Source organism: Pseudorca crassidens, chromosome 6, assembly GCF_039906515.1.
Source record: "Pseudorca crassidens isolate mPseCra1 chromosome 6, mPseCra1.hap1, whole genome shotgun sequence".
Lineage (NCBI taxonomy): Eukaryota > Metazoa > Chordata > Mammalia > Artiodactyla > Delphinidae > Pseudorca > Pseudorca crassidens.
The window spans coordinates 118,940,356-118,962,372 of record NC_090301.1 but is presented as its reverse complement, the minus strand read 5'-3'; the positions used below and the strand labels follow the sequence as shown (position 1 = coordinate 118,962,372).

The 22,017-nt window shown below is 42.2% G+C and overlaps 1 protein-coding gene across 20 annotated transcripts in view; it reads left to right on the top strand.

Annotated features, from left to right (window-relative positions):
* Positions 1-22,017, top strand: part of CLASP1 (cytoplasmic linker associated protein 1) — a 268,556-nt gene that overhangs the window by 97,676 nt on the left and 148,863 nt on the right. For all 20 annotated transcript variants that reach the window (XM_067742183.1, XM_067742188.1, XM_067742189.1 and 17 more), the window contains 2 exons: positions 1,156-1,253; positions 16,653-16,720. In XM_067742183.1, coding sequence (XP_067598284.1) covers positions 1,156-1,253; positions 16,653-16,720 — 166 coding nt within the window. The remainder of the gene's footprint in view (positions 1-1,155; positions 1,254-16,652; positions 16,721-22,017) is intronic.

The window sequence follows — 22,017 nt, the reverse complement described above, 5'->3', positions numbered from 1 at the left end:
AAATTTAACATTGATACAGCTATAATGTTTGCTATACACACAGCCCATATTCAAAGTTCCCTGTTTTGTTTTTTTTGTGTGTGTGTTTTTTTTGGTTTTGTTTTTGTTTTTTGCGGTATGCGGGCCTCTCACTGTTGTGGCCTCTCCCGTTGCGGAGCACAGGCTCCGGACGCGCAGGCCCAGCGGCCGTGGCTCACGGGCCCAGCCGCTCCGCGGCATGTGGGATCTTCCCGGACCAGGGCACGAACCTGTGTCCCCTGCATCGGCAGGTGGACTTTCAACCACTGCGCCACCAGGGAAGCCCTAGCGCCACCAGGGAAGCCCTGTGTGTGTGTTTTTTTTAAGTCCGTTCTGTCTCTCGAGCCTTACATATCGCGACCTTTCTTTTCCTATCTGTGTTTGGCCAGACCGCTGCCTTGCTCTTCCTGAAGTGTATGCCTTGCTTCTCTGCTTTCATGCCTCTGCGCAGGCTGCTTACCTTGTTTGGAGCCTGTCTCATTCCATCTTTCCCTGGTAAAATGCTGTGTTTCTAAATACATTTTAAGTGGTTCCTTCCTCTTCCATAAACTGTTTCTTGGTATCCTCTGGTGTGCTGTCTCCCTTCCCTAAACTACGTGAGCTCTTTGTACTCTTTTGTATAACATTTATTACATCCTGCCCTGTGTTAAATGTAGAATTTATGGACTTTTTTCCCCATCTCCCTTTTAGAACTATGAGCTTCTTGAACGCAGTCTCCGTGTAGCCTCTACCATCCTTTTTTGTTGCTCCCTAAGTATTTATTTGACCTACATCCAGAATGTTTTACATCGTGTTTTATTTTTAGAATAATTCATTTGTTTGTAGTGTTTTCTATTTCGGAAAGGCGGTCTGGTTTCCAGACATCGTCTTAAAGGATGGAAAGAACTAAGGGGTGTGGACTTTAGCAGGTACATAGGGATGGGATCTGAATTTTTTCCTCCTCTTTGGAACTGTGCCCCCAGAGTCAAAGCTGTCAAACACAGCTGTGTCTAGTCCCATGCCCCTTAAGGGTTGTGTTTAGAATCGCGCTGGTGAGTGGGTGATAAACTTGGGGTGTTGTATAGCCTGTTGTGTCCGCAGCAGGAAGTGCTGGGGAATGACACAGAGCAGCTGTAAGATCTCTTCTTTTACATCTAGGTTCGAGATGCAGCAATAAACAGCTTAGTGGAAATTTACAGACATGTAGGAGAACGTGTGAGGGCAGATCTCAGTAAGAAAGGATTGCCACAGTCCCGGTGAGTTCAGACTTTTTTCCTTTCTTCTGCTCTTTCCCCCTGTACTCTTTCTCAGTTAACATCTTGGTTTGCACTGCTTATTTTGTTGTGGTAATTTTACTGAAAGAATATACTGTGAGAGGATCGGTGGATGGAGATCGCACCCAGATCACGTGTCAGGGGCCCCCTTTCATTCCACTTGCTCAAAAGTAAGACTTTCTCACTCAGACGTCTAGCCAGGTCCCCTGCCACATACCGATTTTAGAAGCATATTTAAAAGTGTTTGGTGTTGGAAGATTCAGCATTCTCTCGGTTCATACGGTTCTACTATACGCACGACACCTAGTATAGTAGGGGCTTGGAGAATATTTGTTTGAATGAAGCCTTTCCAGGATGAGTCTGGATAGAAACATATAAGTAATAATTCTGGAAAACATCTTTGAAATGATAGCTTTCTGGTCAGCAATGCCAGTCTCAATGTCCAAGTCTCCAGTGCAAGGAGATCAGTGTCTTATCACATCCAGGACAACTTGAGTCCACAGATGTTTCTGTCGTAGTCAGAATTTTAAAAGTAATGAAAAATCACTCACCTATGATTTTACCTACGACGGGGAAACCTTACACCAAATGAATTCTAAGCCTTTTGCCCGTCAATTCCATCGTGGGAGAAAGTGATATGAAAATCCTGGGAAGTTAGGCCTGGATGGGACTCACAGAGTGGCTTGTCTGGCCTGTCACTGTGTCCACGGGGACAGCAGAGGCCCGGCGGCAGGAAGTGGCTGGAGAGATCACCCAGCTAGCAAGTCAGGGCTCAGACTGAAGTCCTGTTCTTCATTTTCTCCACCCCGTTCCACAGAAGAGCTTACAGACTCTTGGGCATCTCGATGTGGGATGGAATGTTGAAATATACAGGAGCCGTCTGCCGTGATGCCCCTTAGCCAGGTGTGACGGAAGTGGGCCACCTGACTTACCCTGCAGTCGGGGTGCCTGGAGCTCCTGGGGGGGGAGCATCTTTCTTTGTTGAGAGTCACATCTGACCCCAGTGCTGCTCTCACCATGGCCCCTGTAATTTTTTTTTTTTTTAAGCACTACAAGACTTTATAATGGTGCTGGAAATAGTCCATGCTAGCAGACAGTGTGATCCATGAGCCCTGGGGGAGGGGTCGGCAGGGAGTGTGGCAGAGACCGCCTGTTTATACCGAGAGCCTTTCAGTGGGACAGAGGCAGCAGATGAGAATACAACGACTTTTCGTGTTTTTTACAAGAGGCAATCTGTGAGAACGGGGGTTTTTAATTCCTGTGTTTCATGAACCTCGACCTTCTGGTCTTTGAATAGATGGTGAGAACGCTTAGGAGGGAGCTGCATTAGAAAGTACTGACCAGGCTGTTAGGGAAAACTGGAGGGTGCAGATGAGCAGGAGAGCAGCGGTGGCTGTAGGGGTGGCTATTGAGTGATGACGTCACCAGCATTGTCGGGGAAGCAGGCCTTGGGCAGCGAAACCCTCTCCTGCTTCCACACGGCATCACTGTGCTGAGTAGCTCACGGTGAGCCTAGGCCATGACCCGCCCCATCTTCCCCGTGGGATTCGGGGGTCGTGTCCGATGGTTGCTGTAGCAGCCGACGACGGGGAGGTGACATGGTGAAACTGAGATCTAGAGAGATGAGCACAGGAGGCAGCTCACTCTGCAGGCCTGCTTGCAGGGGTGGCCCGGGCTGCGGCCTGGGAGCTTGGATGTGGGGGGCTTCCACCATTTCCACAGAGTGGGCTGGGGGTGGGGGGGTCTCTTGCTGCAGCCCGGCCGGGGCGTGGCTGCCCTCCTGCTCTCCTGCGGGGGTCTGGCGATTGCGGAGCCTTAGGCAGGGGGTGCCTGGTGACCAGCGCCCGTAAGCCCTGCCCTCAGACTCAGCGAGCTCTCCCAGTGGCCGGCGTTCCACCCGCGGCGTCACAGCTTGTGGCTGGGGAATTCAGCCTGTGACTCTAGTGGGAAGCTTGCTGGGCTTTCCGTGGACTTCACCCCACACGCCCTTTCTCTTTGCTGATTTTCCTTGTGCGCTTTTACCGTAATGATCACAGCTGGGAGTGCAACTCTGTGCTGAGGCCTGTGAGTCCTCCTAGTGAATCATGAAACCTGGGGTGGTCTTGGGGACCCCTGCACGGAGATGGGTTCGGGTAAGGTCCCTCCTGGAGCTGGGGTTAGAACCTTCTCTTCCAGATTCCCAGTCATGTGGTTTCTTTCCTCCCATCACCCCTCACCCCCTTTTAAAAAGGAAATATTAAATAAATATTAAAAAGAAGCTACAGAAGAGTTAGAGCCTCTGTGAACAGGAATGAGAGTTTCCATTATCTCATGTTAGCTAAAATCCTTCCTCAAAATTCTGGACCGAAAGGAGAGGGTGAGCTTAGGGAAATGGACCCACATCTTTTACAGCCATTATTGTAAAACTCTGGCAGACACACAGTGCTTGGAGAACTGGGCTGTTAGTTCTTTAAAAACTGTAGTGAAAGGATCGGAAACTTCATGTTTCTTTGTATTTATGACAAGACAGTTACGTGGGATCTCACACTGTGAGGGCCAGAGGCTCCGGCCGCCACCTTAATTTTGTTGGGGACCGTGTCCAAGTGAAACAACACATGGAAAGAATCTCCTACTGTTTGGGATACTGTTTGGGAAATTCAGTATCTGCTATGTGTGGCTCCAAGTGGCTGACTGGAATACTTGAATATTCTAGACTTCTTTTACGTCATTACAGGGTTTTTTTGTTAACTGTGTGAGAGCATAGGGGAGTCTTCAGCTTGGCAAGATTCCATAGCACTAACAAAACAGTGTGGAATTTGCTTGATGTTTTCTAAAACTTGCGCTTAGTCCTGGAATAAAAACGTTATCGTCTTCCGAGTTTGTTCATTGAGCGAGTGCTGTATTTGAGAAGATTAATTGAATCTCTAGGAAATAACGTGATGAAAAAGAATGCCTTCCTAATGTCAGCTACCTGACTTAGGGAATAAGAGTAATGATCTGATTTTGGCAGTAGTTTTCTTTGCCCATTTCACAGTTGGGAAGAGAGACTCGTACGCTCTCAGTTTCACTTTGGAGGAGCTGGAATCATGCTTTGGGGCCATGTGTTCAGTAGTTGTTGGAGTATTTCATCTGCTGGCTAAAGTCATGTTCCTCCCGAGAAGGGAGTGGAGATGTTTGGCCCAGTCTTCATTTTAGGAGGTGTCTCCCCTCCGTGGGGTGTCAGCACAGCTGAGCTGCGAACTTCATCAGCGTAGTATTTGGCCATTTTCCATTGTTTTACACGTATTGTTTTCACAGTTCGCACACGTGATGTGTTCTGAAAACAAGTACTACAGGATTCACTTCTAGCTGTCTGTTATACGAGGCCATACGCCGTAGGATATTTGTGAGGTGTGCTTGGAACTAAGGAAAACGTCGGTAGGTGCCCTGTCACTCACTACCCAAGGCTTCCCTTCACAGACAGGTGCTGTCAGCCTGTGTGCACACTCACGGTCACCCCACTGTATGTGGCAGAATATATTTCCATTCCATATGGTGTATTTTAGTTTGCGAAGCTTTGGTAAAAAGATCACTGGTGTTAACTTTCTTCTGGAACCATCACCTGGGAACCAAGCTCCTGAAACAGCAGCAGCTTGAAATCTGATGATGGTTTAAGATAGAACTGAAGATAGAACTGAAGCATGTCAGCGGATGCATTGTAACTATTTGTTAAACTTTTCCTTCCTGTGAACCTACAGTTTTGAATAGCTCTCATAATATTTGTTCATAAAAATTGTATAAACATTCACTAGCCATTATTATCTCATGATTGTATTGTTAAGGGGAGAATTGAGGCTTTCTTATTTTTAATTTTAATTTGCTTGCTAAAGCTTTGGTGTTATAGGGAGGGCCCAGGGCAAAAGCAGATGAGAAAGGTGCTCTGTAATACCCCCTCTCATTTTTTTTTTTTTTGCGGTACGCGGGCCTCTCACTGTCGTGGCCTCTCCCGTTGCGGAGCACAGGCTCCGGACGCGCAGGCTCAGCGGCCATGGCTCACGGGCCCAGCCGCTCCGCGGCATGTGGGATCTTCCTGGACCGGGGCACGAACCCATGTCCCCTGCATCGGCAGGCGGACTCTCAACCACTGCGCCACCAGGGAAGCCCCCCCTCTCATTTTTAAATTTTATTTTCTGTCATTCATACAGAGAGAGTTGACTAGGTTTACAAGATACATTGAAAAACGTCAATTCCTTATCTCTCCTGCCATTTTTCCTTAGAGGCAAACACCGTCAACTGTTTTTACTGACTATGTTGTATCTGTTGCTCTGCCTCTAAATACTGTGCATGCACTGCTGTTTCTTAGTTTTGTGTCAATCTAAGAATTTTACTTCACATTACGGAGGGTGAATTTCAGCTCTCTTTCCTCCTACCCTCCCTCAGGGGCACTTACCGTCTCCTCGTCCACCAAACGTAGTCACGTTTTCATTTTGATGAGGACGACATTTAGTTTATTCTCTGGCTGTGTAGGCTGTTCACAGCTCCCTATTTACGTTTGGTGAACTTTGATGACTCTACTGTCTCTCCCCACCCCCGTGCACCCTGTTTCCCTGGGTTAGTGTCTTGCCTTCATCTGTGTAGTTGTCTGCATGCTCCTCTTGCACCAGCGCTGTCTACCCACTGACGTACGAGTCAGGTACGTCTCCTTGAGCCTGCCCTTGCAGTCCACAGCAGCCGCCTCCACTGCCTCTCACTTACCTTATCATCCTCCGGGGACTGCACTGCACCTTTCTCTGCAGGTGCACCTGCTGTTTCTTGGAGACGACGTCCTTCTTGGTTTTGTCCCTCATCATAATGGTGAGTATCTTCCAGTAGCTTTCTGAGAAAAGATGTGGAGAAGGAAAGTTTTTTGAGTCTGAGAATATTTTTATTCTATCTCGGTATTGATAGTTTGTGAGGGTTTAGAGATCTAGGTTGGAAGTCCTTTTTTTCCTCCAGAATGTTGAAGTTCATGTCCCCGCTCCCCTGCTTGTGTCCCAGCTTTCAGTGTTTCTAGTGAGAACCCAAAGTCATTCTGATTCTTCATTGTATGTCAATAACTTCGGTTCTCTTTGTCCTCACTGTTTGTCTGAAGCTTTATGATGATGGGTCTTATATGAGACTCTTTTCATGTCTTGTTGTGCACTTGGATGGCCTTTCAGGCTGGAACCTCATGCTGTCTAGATCTGGGCAAGTTTCTTTAAAAATATAATGACCCCTCGGACTAGTTGGTCTTCTGATTTTCTTATTTTTCTCTCCCATTTATAGCTTCACAGTTTCGCCCTGTGAGTAATGCTCCTGTGAAAATGGGTGTACAAATATCTGTCCCATCCCCTGCTTTCAGTTCTTTAGGGTGTAAGCTTTTTTTTTTTTTTCTGTGGTACACGGGCCTCTCACTGTCGTGGCCTCTCCCGTTGCGGAGCACAGGCTCCGGACGCGCAGGCTCAGCGGCCATGGCTCATGGGCCCAGCTGCTCCGCGGCATGTGGGATTCTCCCAGACCGGGTCACGAACCCGTGTCCCCTGCATCGGCAGGCGGACTCTGAACCACTGCGCCACCAGGGAAGCCCCTGGATGTAAGCTTTTTGAGGAACCACCATTCTGTCCTGCAGCTGCTGCACCATTCTGCATTCCTGTCTGCAGTACACATCCTGCCAACAATTGTTATCTCCTGTTTTGTTTTGTTTTGTTTTGTTTTGTTAAATAGCCATTCTAATGAGTTTCTCTTTGTGCTTTTGATCCTCATGGAATCTTTGTGGGACCTTTGTTGAAAATCAGCTGACCACTAATATAAAGGTTTCTTGGGAATTCCCTGGCGGTCCAGTGGTTAAGAGAGCCCGGGTTCAATACCTGCTCAGGGAACAAAATCCCATAAGCCACGCGGGGTGGCCAAAAAAAAAAATTTCTTTCTGTAATCTCAGTTCTTATTCCATTGATCTGTATGCCTGTCCTTCTACTGGTAGCACACTGTCTTGATTAATTTAACTTTGTAGTAACTTTCGAAATCCACGTTTGTTCTTTTAAAGATTGTTTTGGCTGTTCCGGGTGCCTTTTGTGTCCATGTGAATTTTATGATGTGTTTGTCAATTTCTGCAAAAAAGGACAGCTGGGATTTTGGTAGGAACTGAATCTGTAATGAGTTTGGGGAATAGTGCCATCTTAACAACATTGCCTTCCAGTCCATGAACGTGGAATGTCTTTCCATTTTTAAAAGTCTTTAATTACTTTCAGCAATTGCTTAGTAGTGTCCAGTGGACAGACAAGTCTTACACTTCCTTTGTTAAATTAATTCCTATGTATTTTCTTTTGGTGCTATTGTAAGCAGAATTTTTAAATTTCAATTTCAGATGGTTCATTGTAAATGTAGGGAAATGCAATTGATTTTTTTGTATTGATCTTGAATCCTGCAACCTTGCTGAACTCCCTGGTTCTAAAGGTTTTGCCGTGGACTTCTTGGGATTTTTAAATACAAGATATGTCGTCTGCCAGTAGAGAGAGTTTATTTCTTCCTTTCCAATCTAGGTGCCTTTTATTTCCTCTTTTTTTGCCTAAAAGCCCTGGCTGGAACTTCCAGTAAGATGTTGAATAGAAGTGCTGAGAGGGGACAGCATTGTCCTGTCCTGATCTTAGAAGAAAAGCTTTCAGTCTCACACCATATTTTATAATGTTCGCTTTGGGTTTTTTTCTGTATGACTTTATGAGGTTGATAAAGTTTATTCCTTGTTTCTTGAGTGTTTTTATCATGAAAGGATGTTGGATTTTTTCAAATACTTTTTCCACATCTACTGAGAGGATTATGTAACTTTGTTTTTTATTCTCTTGATATGTTGTATTATATTAATTGATTTTGAGATATTAAACCAACTCTGCATTCCTAGGACAAATATCACTTGGTTATGGTGTACACTCTTTTTATTTCTGCTGGATTCACAAGGAGTATCGGTCTGTACTTTTATTGTGATGTCTTTTCTGGTTTTGTTGTTACTGTAATATTAGCCTCATAGAAGGCATTCCCTCCTCTTCTGTTTTTTAGGGGTATATATATATTTGTTTAATTAGTAGACTTATTTTTTAGAGCAGTTTTCGTTTTATAGAAAAACTGACTGGAAAGGACAAGAGAGTTCCCTTATTCTGTCCTCCCCTGCTCACAGTTTCTCCCATTCTGGTCTCTATTTTGAAAGAGTTTGTGAAGGATTGGTGCTAATTCTTTTTTAAACATTTGTTAGAATTCACCACAGGTGAAGCCATTTGGGCCTGGGCTTTGCTTTAGGGATGCAGTTTTGATTCCTGAATTCAATTTCTTTACTTGTTATAGGTCTATTCAGATTTTGTTTCTTCTTGTGTCAGTTTTGGTAGTTTGTGTCTGTCCAGGAATTTGTCCATTTTATCTAAGTTAACTGATTTTTCACATACTGTTGTTCATAGTGTTCTCCTGTGATCCTTTTTATTTTTGTAAGGACAGTAGTAATGTGCATTCTTTCATATTTTTATTTCAGTAATTTGAGTCTTCTTTCTTCTGATCTATCTAGCTAAAAGTTTCTCAAATTTGTTGATCAAAGAACTGACTTTTGGTTTGTTGATTTTTCTCTATTGTTTCTCTCTTCCCTCTTTCATATATTTCTACTCTAATCTTTGTTATTTCCTTCCTTTTGCTTGATTTGGTTTGCTTTTTTTTTTTTTCTCTCAGTTTTTTAAGGTGAAGTTTAAGTTATTGATTTGGGGTCTTTGTTTTCTTATAGGCATTTGTTTGGCTGCATTTCAGAAGTTTTGGTTCGTTGTGCTTTTTTTTTGAAGTATAGTTGTTGTACAATGTTACATAAGTTACAGGTGTACAAAACAGTGATTCACAATTTTTAAAGGTTATACTCCATTTATAGTTATTATAAAATGCTGGCTATATTTCCTTTGTTGTACGATATATCTTTATAGCTTATTTTATACCTAATAGTTTGTACCTCTTAATGCCCCTATTTTGCCCCTCTCCCTTTCCTCTTCCCACTGGTAACCACTAGTTTGTTCTCTATATCTGTGAGTCTGTTTGTTTGTTATATTCACTAGTTTTTTTTTTTTTAGATTCCACATATAAGTAATATCATACAGCATTTGTCTTTCTCTGTCTGACTTATTTCACTCGGTATGTTGTACTTTCATTTTCATTCATCTCAAAGTAGTATCTAATTTCCCTTTTATTTTCATCTTTGACCTGTTTGTTATTAGGGTTGTTTTGTTAAATTCCTACATTATTTGTAACTTTCCCATTTCTATTTGTTATTCATTTCTAATTTTTTCCTATTGTGGTCAGAGATCATAATTTCTGTGTTCTGTGGTTTTGGTTCTTTCAAGTTTATTGCGGCTTGTTTTATGGCCCAACATGTGGTCTGTCCTGGAGAATGTTCCATGTGCACTTGAGAAGAATCTGTATTTGAAATGTGCAGTATTGAAGTCTTCTGTTGATACTGATGAATTACCTAGTTCTCTCTTCAGTTCTGTCACTTTTTGTTTCATATATTTTGGGGCTCTGTTCTTAGGTGCTTATAATTGTGTCTTTCTGATACACTGATACTTTTATCACTGTAAAAATGTCCTTCTTTGTCCGTGGTAGCAATTTTTGTCTTGAAGTCTATACTGTCTGATATTACTATAGACAACCTAGGTCTGTTTTGAACACTGTTTGCATGGATTATCTTTTTACATCCTTTTACTTTCAACCTTTGTGTCTTTGTGTCTAAAATGAATCTCTCGCAGATAGCATGTAGTTGGGTCTTGTTTGTTTATTCAACTTGAAAATCTTTGCCATTTAATTGAAGTGTTTAATCCATTCATATTTAATGTAGTACTGATAAGGTACACTATTACTGCTATTTTATTTTGCTCTTTGTGTTCTGTATGTCATGACTTTCTTATTCCTCTATCCTTTCATTACTGCCTTATTTTGTAATAAATAGATATTTTCTAGTATGCCAGTTTAATTTTCTTGCTGTTTGTTTTATGGAATTATTAGTGTGTTTGTTCTGGGGATTTCAATTAACATCTTAAATTATAGCAGTCTAGTTTGAATTATTATTCTTAATTTTAGTATTAAAAACTTTACTCCTACATAGCCCTATTTTCTCCCCACCTCTCTGTTGCTATTCTTGTTATACAGATTACACCTTTGTACATTATAAGCTAGCCAACATACAGTTTTATAATTATTGCTTTATTCAGTGTCCTTTTAAGTCATGTAGGACCAGCGAAGAGTTAACAACAAAAAAATAACATTTGTACTGTCTTTTATGTTTACCTGTGTTTTATATTTACCTTTGTAGTTTTTCATCACCTCTTGTGATGTGTGGGGGATTGGTTCCAGGACCCCCTGTGGATGCCAAAAATCCATGGTTGCTCGAGTCTCTTATATAAAATGGTGTAGTATTTGCATATAACTTATCCTCTTGTATGCTTTAAACCATCTCTAGGTTACTTAAAATACCTAAACACAATGTAAATCCTATGTAAATAGTTGCTGGCATGTGACAAATTCAAGTTTTCTTTTTTGGAACTTTCTAAAATTAAAAAAACATCTTTTTGGTCCACGGTTGGTTGAATCCCCAGATGTGGAACCCATGAATATGGAAGGCTGACTGAACTTTTACTGGTGTTCTTTATGTCTCCATGTGGATTTGGGCTCTTGTACTGTGTTCTTTCATTTCAATTCGGAGTCTTATTTTATTTTTTGCTTATCAAGAAATGTCCTAAATTCTCCTTCATCCCCCCGGCCCCCGCCACCATGCCCCAAGTCTGCACTTTATTATATTGGTAGTATGGCTTCATGTAAATACTGAAGTGTCTTTGGTCCAGAGAGGATTCTCCGCTTCATTTTTGAAGGTTGATTTTGTTGGATATAGAATTCTTGGTTGAGATTTTTAGTTTCAGGACTTTGAATATATTATCCCGCAGCTGCCTGGCCTCCATTGTTTTTTGTTTTTTGTTTTTTTTTTTAAACATCTTTATTGGAGTATAATTGCTTTACAATGGTGTGTTAGTTTCTGCTTTATAACAAAGTGAATCAGCTATGCATATACATATATCCCCATATCTCCTCCCTCTTGCATCTCCCTCCCACCCTCCTTATCCCACTCCTCTAGGTGGTCACAAAGCACTGAGCTGATCTCCCTGTGCTATGCGACTGCTTCCCACTAGCTGTCTATTTTACATTTGCCTCCATTGTTTTTAATGAAAAATCGGTTACTAATCTTATTGGGGAGCCCTTGTACGTGATGAATGGCTTCTCTATTGTTGTTTTCAAGGTGTTCTCTTTGTCTTTTCTTTTAATCCTTTGCTTATTATGTGTCTAGGTTAGGATCTCTTTAAGTTTATCCCATTGGGAGTTTGTTGAGCTTCATGAATTTAGAACGTTTTCGGTCATTATTTCTTCACATATTTTTTCTGTCCTTTTTCCTTTCCCCTCTCCTTCTGGGATTCCAATTAAGTGTATGTTGGTATAGTAAGAAGATAATCTCTGAGGCTCTGTTTATTTATTTATTTATTTTTCCTGTTCATTTTTCTTCTGTTTCTCAGACATGATAGTGTCAATTGACTCATCTGCAAGTTTGCTGCTGCTTTTTCTCCCAAGTCACTGTTGAGCCTCTCTAGTGAATTTTTATTTTTATTTTTTTTAAAAAATTATTTATTTTATTTATTTATTTTTTGGCTGCATTGGATCTTCGTTGCTGTGTGCGGGCTTTCTCTAGTTGCAACGAGCAGGGACTACTCTTTGTTGCGGTGCGCAGGCTTCTCATTGCGGTGGGTTCTCTTGTTGCAGAGCATGGGCTCTAGGCGCACAGGCTTCAGTAGTTGTGGCACACGGGCTTCAGTAGTTGTGGCTCGTGGGCTGTAGAGCACAGCCTCAGTAGTTCTGGCGCATGGGCTTAGTTGCTCTGTAGTATGTGGGATCTTCCCGGACCAGGGCTCGAACCCGTGTCCCCTGCATTGGCAGGCGGATTCTTAACCACTGCACCACCAGGGAAGCCCTGAATTTTTAATTTTAGTTGTTTATAAATGTTTAATTTCATTTCGAGAATTTCTGTATGATTCTTATGTTTTCCATCTCTTCATTGATATTCTGTATTTGGTGAGACCTTGGTTCTTATATTTTCCCCAGGCTTGCTGTTGTTGGTGTTGTTTTCGCTGCTCATTGCTTGTTTAGTGACTTATCTGAACTAATGCTGTAAAGTCTGTATTTTTTGGTTGTGTGTGTTTACTGTAGTCATCTGTCCTTGGTTAGGTTAGCGTTCAGCTGATGATTGGACAGGGGTTTCCTTCAGTCCCTTTGCTGAAGGCTCTGTATGTTGGGACGTGCTTTCAGTGTTCTGGCAGGCAGTTTATAAGTTACTGCCTTTATGTCTCTTTACTGCCTGCTTGTGCAGAATCTCACGGTCAGCCAGAGGTGAGACGTTAGTGCCTTGGGTCATTCTCAGGCATGCACACAGCCTTGTCCATATATGTGATCTTCTAGATTCCCAGGAATGTGTCAGAGCTTTTCAAAGTTTCCTGAGAACATTTCATCCTCCAGTTTTTCCTTATAAGTTTTTTGGTCAGTTTCTGTGCCCCAGCGGTTATTGCCGTGTTAAATAGTCATTGTGGATTCTTTTTGATTGTGGCCTCAGGGAAAAGGGTCTCACACTGAGCATGCTCTGAGTGAGGTGCGATAAAGACAAGCCCTGTGAATGGGGGTTCAGGGATATGCCAGGCAGGTCAGATAATGACAGTTCCCTGGGAACGCGGATTCTTAGGGGCTCCAGACTTGTTCAACTTTTTCTAGTGGTTGTGAGGCTGTTGGTTTTCAGCCTGAGTGGAGATGGAAATAGGGCACTTGCAAAGCAATGGAAAACTTACTGTTCTTACCAAGATTCAGCCTTTTTGCTTGAAGAATGCTCGGATTGTTGCAAGCCTTTGTTTAATTTCCAGTTTTGGAAAACTTGATTTTGCTGATGTTTTCTTTGCTTCTTTGGAGGAGCAAATTTTCAGAGGTCCTTATGGTGCCATTTTGAAGGGCTCCTCCCCGTGTGCTTTTTTTTTTTTTTTAAAGAATTGTGTTGCATTCTTTTTTAAAAAAAAAAAATTTTATTTATTTATTTATTTATCTATTTATTTATTTATGGTTGTGTTGGGTTTTCGTTTCTGTGTGAGGGCCTTCTCCAGCTGGGGCAAGCGGGGGCCACTCTTCATCGCGGTGCGCGGGCCTCTCACTATCGCTGCTTCTCTTGTTGCGGAGCACAGGCTCCAGACGCGCAGGCTCAGCAGTTGTGGCTCACGGACCCAGCCGCTCTGCAGCATGTGGTATCCTCCCAGACCAGGGCTCGAACCCGTGTCCCCCGCACTGGCAGGCAGACTCTCAACCACTGTGCCACCAGGGAAGCCCCCTGTGTGCTTTTATAATTAAAATATTTTCTCATCTCTTTGGAAATATAAATAATATATTAAAAACTGTTTGGAGCTTCCCTGGTGGTGCAGTGGTTGAGAGTCTGCCTGCTGATGCAGGGGACACGGGTTCGTGCCCGGGTCCGGGAAGATCCCACATGCCGCAGAGCGGCTAGGCCCGTGAGCCATGGCTGCTGAGCCTGTGCATCCGGAGCCTGTGCTCCGCAATGGGAGAGGCCACAACAGTGAGAGGCCCGCGTACCGCAAACAAACAAACAAACAAACAATCTGTTCGTAGTCTTTTCTCTAAATTGGGATTTGGGGATGGGGTATGTGTGTGTTCCTTTTGGTCTCTCTTTTTCATATTACAAGCTTTGCTCATATAGTTTATAATCCTTGGTACGTACTCATATTTAAGAGTAGTGGACTGAAAAGCCAATTATAAACAGTGTAGAACTGGAGCTTGTTTACCATGAGATTACTAGTATTTGCTTTTAGGAGATTATTTTAAACTTATAAAATATTCTAGGAAGGCGTAATTAGATCTAAATCTCACAGTAAAATAAACACCAGTTGCATTGAAGAGTTGAAAATAAAATTTAAATTCAGAAAAATCAGAGGAAAATGGTATTGGGTTATTTGTCAAACTAGTGAAGAAATTTATTTTATATTTGAGATCCAAAGATTTAAAATTTAGAAAGTGCAAAAAAAATTGGTGGCTTCAGAGGGTAATCATTAGTTATGTATTCAACGTCTTTGAACCTGTAAAACTCACCCTTTCAGACTTGTGCAAGTTGGTAGGTCCTGGGAGAGGCATTTTGTATTGCTGTGCTCAGGGCTAGGAGACAGAAGGCATTCCCAGGGGAGGTTTTGTTGCTCTTGGGCTGTCATAAAGCCAGGCTCCTGCGATCCGGGGGTGGTCATCTGGACAGGAGCCATTGTCTAGGAAGCTGTTGAGGCAGGAGCTGGAAAGCACGGCTGCCTGAAGTAATTCTGAATTATGGTGCAGGTGCCAACAACGGTAATCATCTTAGCCTTCCCATACCTAGTCGTCTGGGCCTACCGGTTGTGGGTCCCGTGGCCGCTGTGAGGAGACCCTACCTGCGAGCTACAGAGAATCTACAGGTGCTTCCACCGTTGCCATCGATAATGGTGAACGCTCTCCCAGGAACGGAGGAAATACTCGCCCCTCCCAGTGATTTCAGGGACAACCAGCTGGAGGTGCCCTTTGTCCCCATGTGCAGCCTTGCAGACATGCTCATGTCAGAGGGTGTGGCTGTGATGCAATAAAGTGGTAACTTGGTCAGGGCAGACCCCGGCAACCTGTGTAGGGATATTATTTATGGGCTTGTTAAGCCAGTGGGGATCTTTGTTACTTATCAAAGGGCAGGTGATGGAAACATCATAAGAACTTGATTCTAAGGCATCTTTCCAGATTGTTAGTAACCACGGGAGTTGCAAGTGAGCAATAGTTTTACTCATCTGGTCCTGGGATGACAAATAGAACTTTAACTCAGTGCCGACTTTGATTCATTGGTCGTAGCTGCCTGGAGCAGTTTTGGGAAGGATTCTGAGGCTACATCTGGACTTAGATGGAAAGATGGGTTGAAAAGATCAATATCCGCCATGGGACGGGAAGCGGGAGGGGCCGTGTTATCAGGCTGGTTCATCCCCTTCACTTACCTCGTGTTTGCTTATGAGTATTTTTGGCTCCCTTGTTTCCTAGAATGTCACAGTCTAAGTAGAATAGAATGAAGTAGAGGTAAGTAGGAGCTCTAGAGGGTGGGACCTTCCCACACTCAGCATCTAGCTAGCTCAGTGCTGGCTCAGCCAATGAACGAGTGCATGAGCTGAGACCGGAGTGTGTGAACTACCTAGTTTTCCACCATGCGCGCGGGGGCGGGACCAGGCACCAGCCTTCTCATTCGGTGATGTCACCCTCCTGCATGATGTGATGTGTGGTGTACACAGAATACCAAAGATAATATAGGTCCCATTCCTATACCCAAGGGGCTTCCATCCTGGTTGGAAAGGAAATCAAACATGTTTGAAATGATTAGAGCTTGTATGACAGGCTGGTTTGTAGGAAAGTGCTAACGTTTCTAGTCTAGTCCTGGAAGTGGGTGGCGTAGGTTTCAATGCAAAAGTGCGTGACTTTGGAATCTCAACCTTTAGGCTTATTCCAATATATCTGTGTTTCGTTCGGAAAGCCTCTTTTTTCTTGAGTTTTCCTACAAGGTAAACCCCACCCCCACCCCCAGTTTTCCTCTCATTTTCGGTGTCACTAGGATGGAATATTTGGTGGTTAAAGAGTTTTGCTTCTTTTAAAATGTCACGGTGAAAATGATCCACTAATAGAATATACATGTCATGCAGATTTTTAAGCTGAGGATTATCCAGTCACAACATGTGCTTCTAGAGAAATTATTTACAGCATTTTTAAAATAAGCAAAAGTCACAGAAAAGCCTTTGTACTGTAATATCAATGCATTTTGAAAATCTTTGTCCTGAGTAATCAGCAATCTGTGCTTAGACAGAAATAGGAGATATAAACAGTTTTCATGATGCATACATTTTGTGTAGAGACGTCAGTCAGCTAGCTTAGTATAATGTCTGAGAGCCTGGGCTCTGGGTTCTTATTCTCAGGGCTGGCATCTCTACTCTGACCAAGTGTGTTACCTTAAGTAAGGGGGTTTTGATTTTCTCGTCTGTCGTATGGGGATACTGATAACCCCTTATACAGCTGTTGCAAGAATCAAAGGAGATTTTTCAGGTAGAGCTTAGGTCGGTGCTTGGCTTGTAATAAGCAGGTGCCCACTCGTTGTTGGCTATTGATAATGCTGTTAGCATAGCTACTGTTGTTGTTAGATGGCTCTGTTATCAATGAGTGAGACTCACCTTCAGTGTATACTATGATTGTAAATATGTTAATGTAATTGTAATATGGTTAATAGTTTGTATAATATATATATATATATTTTTCATACAGGTTGAATGTAATTTTTACAAAATTTGATGAAGTCCAAAAATCTGGAAACATGATACAGTCTGCAAATGGTGAGTAGAAAAAGCAACCATTCTACTTTTGCTTCTTCACTTCCACTTTTAGCATAAGTATTACTTACATTATATGCTATTCCTGAATAGCTGAATTTGATACCTTGATAGGAGTTTCTAGGTCTCAAGATTTAACCTCCATTTACCTGCTTTCCCAAGCTCGAAACTATGGAGTTGTCATTGACTTTCTTTTATAACCTACACTGAATCCATCAGCTAATCCTGTTGCCTTTATTTTTAAAAATACATCTAGAATCCCAAAGATTCCCTGTGTACCTGCTCCTCTCCTCCTAGTACAAGCCATCACGATGTTTTGCCTGCACTCCTGATTTTATTCTCTCCCCACACCTAAAGTCTGTTTTTCACTCAGCAGCCAGACTGATCCATTTAGAATGTAGTGCAAGTAACGTTAATCCCTTGTTCATCAGAATCCCCCAGAGGTTTCCCAGCGCAGTGACTCACGGTGCCCCACTGGGCCCTGCCTGACCTGCAGCCCCCATTCTGAGGTCATCTACCATTGTTCTTCCTGAAAGTTCTCTTGGCTCCAGCCTGTTGGCTTCCTTGCTAATTTTTAGCATGTTTCTCCTGCTTCAGGGCCTCTGTGCTTGTGATTCCTTCTGCTTGAGGCTCTTGTTCCCAGCTGTCATTAGGACCTCCTCCTTATCCCACCCAGAGCTCGGCTGCAGTCTCGCTTCATTACACAGGCGTCCAGAACAGCACACCCAGTGTTGTAAGGGAACGCTCTCTGCCCTCACCTGGCGTGACTTTCCTCCTTAATGAATATTACTGCAGAACTGTTTTTTGTTTATTCATGAGGGCAAGAACTTTGTTTTTTTTTCTCTTCTCCATCCTTAACGCCATTTGGAAGTCATCAGAAAGTCCGTTGCCAACAAGAAGTTTTCTAACGTTGGATACATCATTGTATCATAGCTGTTTCAGGATTGCTAGTGATCTGAGATCATAGCGTAGCCTTCAGATTTTGACTATCTTGAGGCTGTTAAATTTGAGTGATTTCCTGCAAAGGGACATAGTACTTGAGGGCAGAGCAGGAAACAGAATCCAGGTCTTTAAGCTCACACTCTAGTTGTGTACCCGTCGTTACCAGTATGGAATTTGTTTTTAAATAGCATGTTTCTTATAAAATGCTTTTTTAAAATTTCTTTTTCATACATTTGTAAAATCGTTACAGTATTAAAAGAAAGATTAATTACGATTCTGCTATCACCAGCAAATCAGTTTTCATTTTTCTGTATTATCTTCTAAGTAATTTTCCTATAACTGTATAATTTGTTTGCAGTTTTAACCATGGCATAATTTCTGCATATTACCCTCTACTTTTATATATACTTTTCTATGTGCTTTCAACTGTATCATTGGTAGAGCTGAGACCAGCGATGAGGGGGGTTGACAGTGTGTGTGGGCAGAGCTGTCCAGCCAATTGCTAGACGCGTGCTTTTATTTTGTATTTATTTTTTTGTTTTTTATTTCGTTTTGTTTTACGCTTATTATTTTTTTATTGGAGTATAGTTGCTCTACAATGTTGTGTTAGTTTCTGCTGTACAGCAAAGTGAATCAGCTATATGTATACATATATCCCCTCTTTTTTGGATTTCCTTCCCATTTAGGTCACCACAGAGCACTGAGTAGAGATCCCTGTGCTGTACAGCAGGTTCTCATTAGTTATCTGTTTTATACACAGTAGCGTATATATGTCAAGCCCAATCTCCCAGTTCATCCCACCCACCCCCCCCTTCCCCTCTTGGTATCCATAAGTTTGTTCTCTACATCTGTGTCTCTGTTTCTCCTTTGCAAATAAGTTCATCTGTATCATTTTTCTAGATTCCACATATAAACGATATTATATGATATTTGTTTTTCTCTTTCTGACTTACTTCACTCTGTTATGACAGTTTCTAGGTCTGTCCACGTCCCTGCAAATGGCACTATTTCATTCCTTTTTATGGCTGAGAATATTCCATTGTGTGTGTGTATATATATATATATATATATATATATATATATATACCACATCTTTATCCATTCCTCTGTTGATAGGCATTTAGGTTGTTTCCATGTCCTGGCTATTGTAAATAGTGCTGCAGTGAACACTGGGGTGCATGTATCTTTTCGAATTATGGTTTTCTCTGGATATATGCCCAGGAGTGGGATTGCTGGATCATATGGCAGCTCTATTTTTAGTTTTTTAAGGAACCTCATACTGTTCTCCACAGTGGCTGCACCAGTTTACATTCCCACCAACAGTGTAGGAGGGTTCTCTTTTCTCCACGCACTCTCCAGCATTTATTGTTTGTAAATTTTTTGATGATGGCCGTTCTGACCGGTGTGAGGTGATACCTCATTGTGCTTTTGATTTGCATTTCTCTAATAATTAGTGATGTTGAGCATCTTTTCATGTGTTTGTTGGCCATCTGTATATCTTCTTTGGAGGGATGTCTATTTAGGTCTTGCGCCCGTTTTTTTCACTGGGTTGTTTCTTTGATATTGAGCTGCATGAGCTGTTTGTATATTTTGGAGATTAATCCCTTGTCAGTTGCTTCATTTGCAAATATTTTCTCCCATTCTGAGGGTTATCTTTTCTTTCTGTTTATGGTTTCCTTTGCTGTGCAAAAGCTTTTAAGTTTAATTGTGTCCCATTTGTTTTTTTTTTGTTTTGTTTTTATTTTCATTACTGTAGGAGGTGGGTCTAAAAAGATCTTGCTGCGATTTATGTCAGAGAGTGCTCTATGCTTTCCTCTAAGAGTTTTATAGTGTCTGGCCTTACATTTAGGTCTTTAATTCACTTTGAGTTTATTTTTGTGTATGGTGTTAGGGAGTGTTCTAATTTCATTCTTTTACATGTAGCTGTCCAGTTTTCCCAGCATCACTTATTGAAGAGACCGGCTTGACACATGCTTTTAATTGTGTGTGTGTGTATTCGTGTGGTTTTCCAGTTTAAAACTTGTTGACACCAAGATGGAAAGTAATGGGCGAGGAGGTAGCATTGGTGGCAGCAAAGCAAGTTTGTGCTTCATGCCTTTATTATATATGAGACAGAATCTCATTACGGTGCTGGCAATGGGGAGAAAGACCACACCATGTTGGAGGCCTTGCCTAGAAGATTATATATATGCACTCTATGAGTATTTTTTCCCCAGTTTTATTGAGAAATAATTGACCTATGTCACTGTATAAGTTTAAGGGATACAGCATGATGGCTTGATTCACATATATCTTGAATACTCTGTGAGTTTTAATGAACTGACAATATGATTTAATCATCAGGAATACCAAAACCCTGTGGCATTGGGAGCATCCCAGCAACGTTTTATTCTAATTGTCCAGGTGTGAACATTGCCCCCCGTTTCCTTATTTTTGTGAAATGTGCATGTGTATGTGTGCGTGTCCGTGTGTGTCCGTGTGTCCGTGTGTGTGTGTGTGTGTGTGTGTGTGCTTATAGGGGTAGGGTTGAGGATGGAAACAGTTCTCTTAGGCTCTGTGTTAAAAAATAACAGATTGTAAGAAAGCCTTAACTCAAAATTTCTTAGAGACCTGTTCAGCTTTTTACTGTAGAGGCATACTTAGGAGGCATTGCAGGTTCGGTTCCAGACCCCTGCAGTAAAGCGAAAAAATGGGTCACTTGGAGTTTTTGGTTTCCCAGTGCATATAAAAGTTACGTTGACACCATACTGTAGTCTTTTAAGGGTGCGATAGCATTATATCTGGAAAAAAAATACAGTGTACATACCTTAATTAAGAAATACTTTATTTGCTAAAAAAATGATAAACATCATCTGACCCTTCAGCAAGTCATAATCTTTTTACAATAGTAACATCAAAGATCACTGATCACAGATCATTATGACAAATACAGTAATAATGGAAAAGTTGGAAATATTGTGAGAATTACCAAAATGTGACACAGAGACACAAAGGGAGCAAGTGCTGTTTGGGAAAATGGCTTCAGTAGATTTGCTTGACGCAGGTTTGCCACAAACCCTTCAATTTGTAAAAAAAAACAAAACCAAAAAAACGCAGTACCTGCAAAGCACAGTAATGAAAAAGTGCACTGAAACGAGGTATGCCTGTTGATGCGTAGACTTACTGTTTTAATTGTTAGAGCCAGAATAGAATAACAGAAAGGCGCATATATAAAGGTTTTAGAATTCCTAACCCAAATAGCTTGGTCTCTCATCAGTAACTTTGGGAGACCAGCAAGGTGTTTAATTGCTGTCAAAAAATAAACCACCTCATTTTCTTCTTTGCTGGAGCCATTGAACATTTAGGTAGCAGGTAGCATAGAGAAGCTGCAGTAGCAGCAGAATAAAAGTCCCCGCCCCCCCGACCCAGCTTCTCCTTTTTATTTGCCCACTGACTTCCAGTGTAAAAGCATTCTTTGAACTCTTCTGGACTTCAGACCATTGAGTCTTCTACTTTTTTCAACCCATCCACCCTCTGCTTTCTCCTGCAGAGTTGTAGGAGAAAGGTTGTATCACAACCTTTCTGAACTTTCTTGTTAGTTCTAGGAGTTTTTGTTGGCTCCTTGGGATTTTCTGCGTAGACAGTCATGTCATCCACAAGCAGGAACAGTTTTGTCTCTTTCAGATGTGTATACTTTTTCTTTCCTTTTCTTGCCTTATTGCACTGGCTAGAACTTCTGCCATATGTAAAATAAGGATGGTGAGAGTGGACCTCCTTGCCTGGTTCCCAGTCCTAGGTTTTCCATAACTAAGTTTGATGTTAACTGTAGGTCTTTTTGTAGGTGTTCATTAGCAAGATGAGGTAGTTCTACTACCTCATTCCTGCTTATCTGGCTTTTTATTACAAATGGGTGTTGGACTTTTTTCTGAAATCATCAGCATATTTTATTTATTTATTTTTGGCTGTGTTGGGTCTTCATTGCTGCGTGCAGGCTTTCTCTAGTTGCGGCTCGCGGGGGCTACTCTTTGTTGCGGTGCGCGGGCTTCTCTTTGTGGTGGCTTCTCTTGTTGCGGAGCACGGGCTCTAGGCTCACAGGCTTCAGTAGTTGTGGCTCACGGGCTCAGTAGTTGTGGCTCACGAGCTCTAGGACGCAGGCTCAGTAGTTGTGCTGCACGGGCTTTGTTGCTCCACGGCATGTGGGATCTTCCCGGACCAGGGCTCGAACCCGTGTCCCCTGCATTGGCAGGCGGATTCTAAACCACTGCGCCACCAGGGAAGCCTGATCATCAGCATATTTTAAATATTAAGATATAATTCATACCAAAAAAAATTCACTTTGTGAAAGTGCATAATTCAGTGGTTTTTCATATATTCAGAAA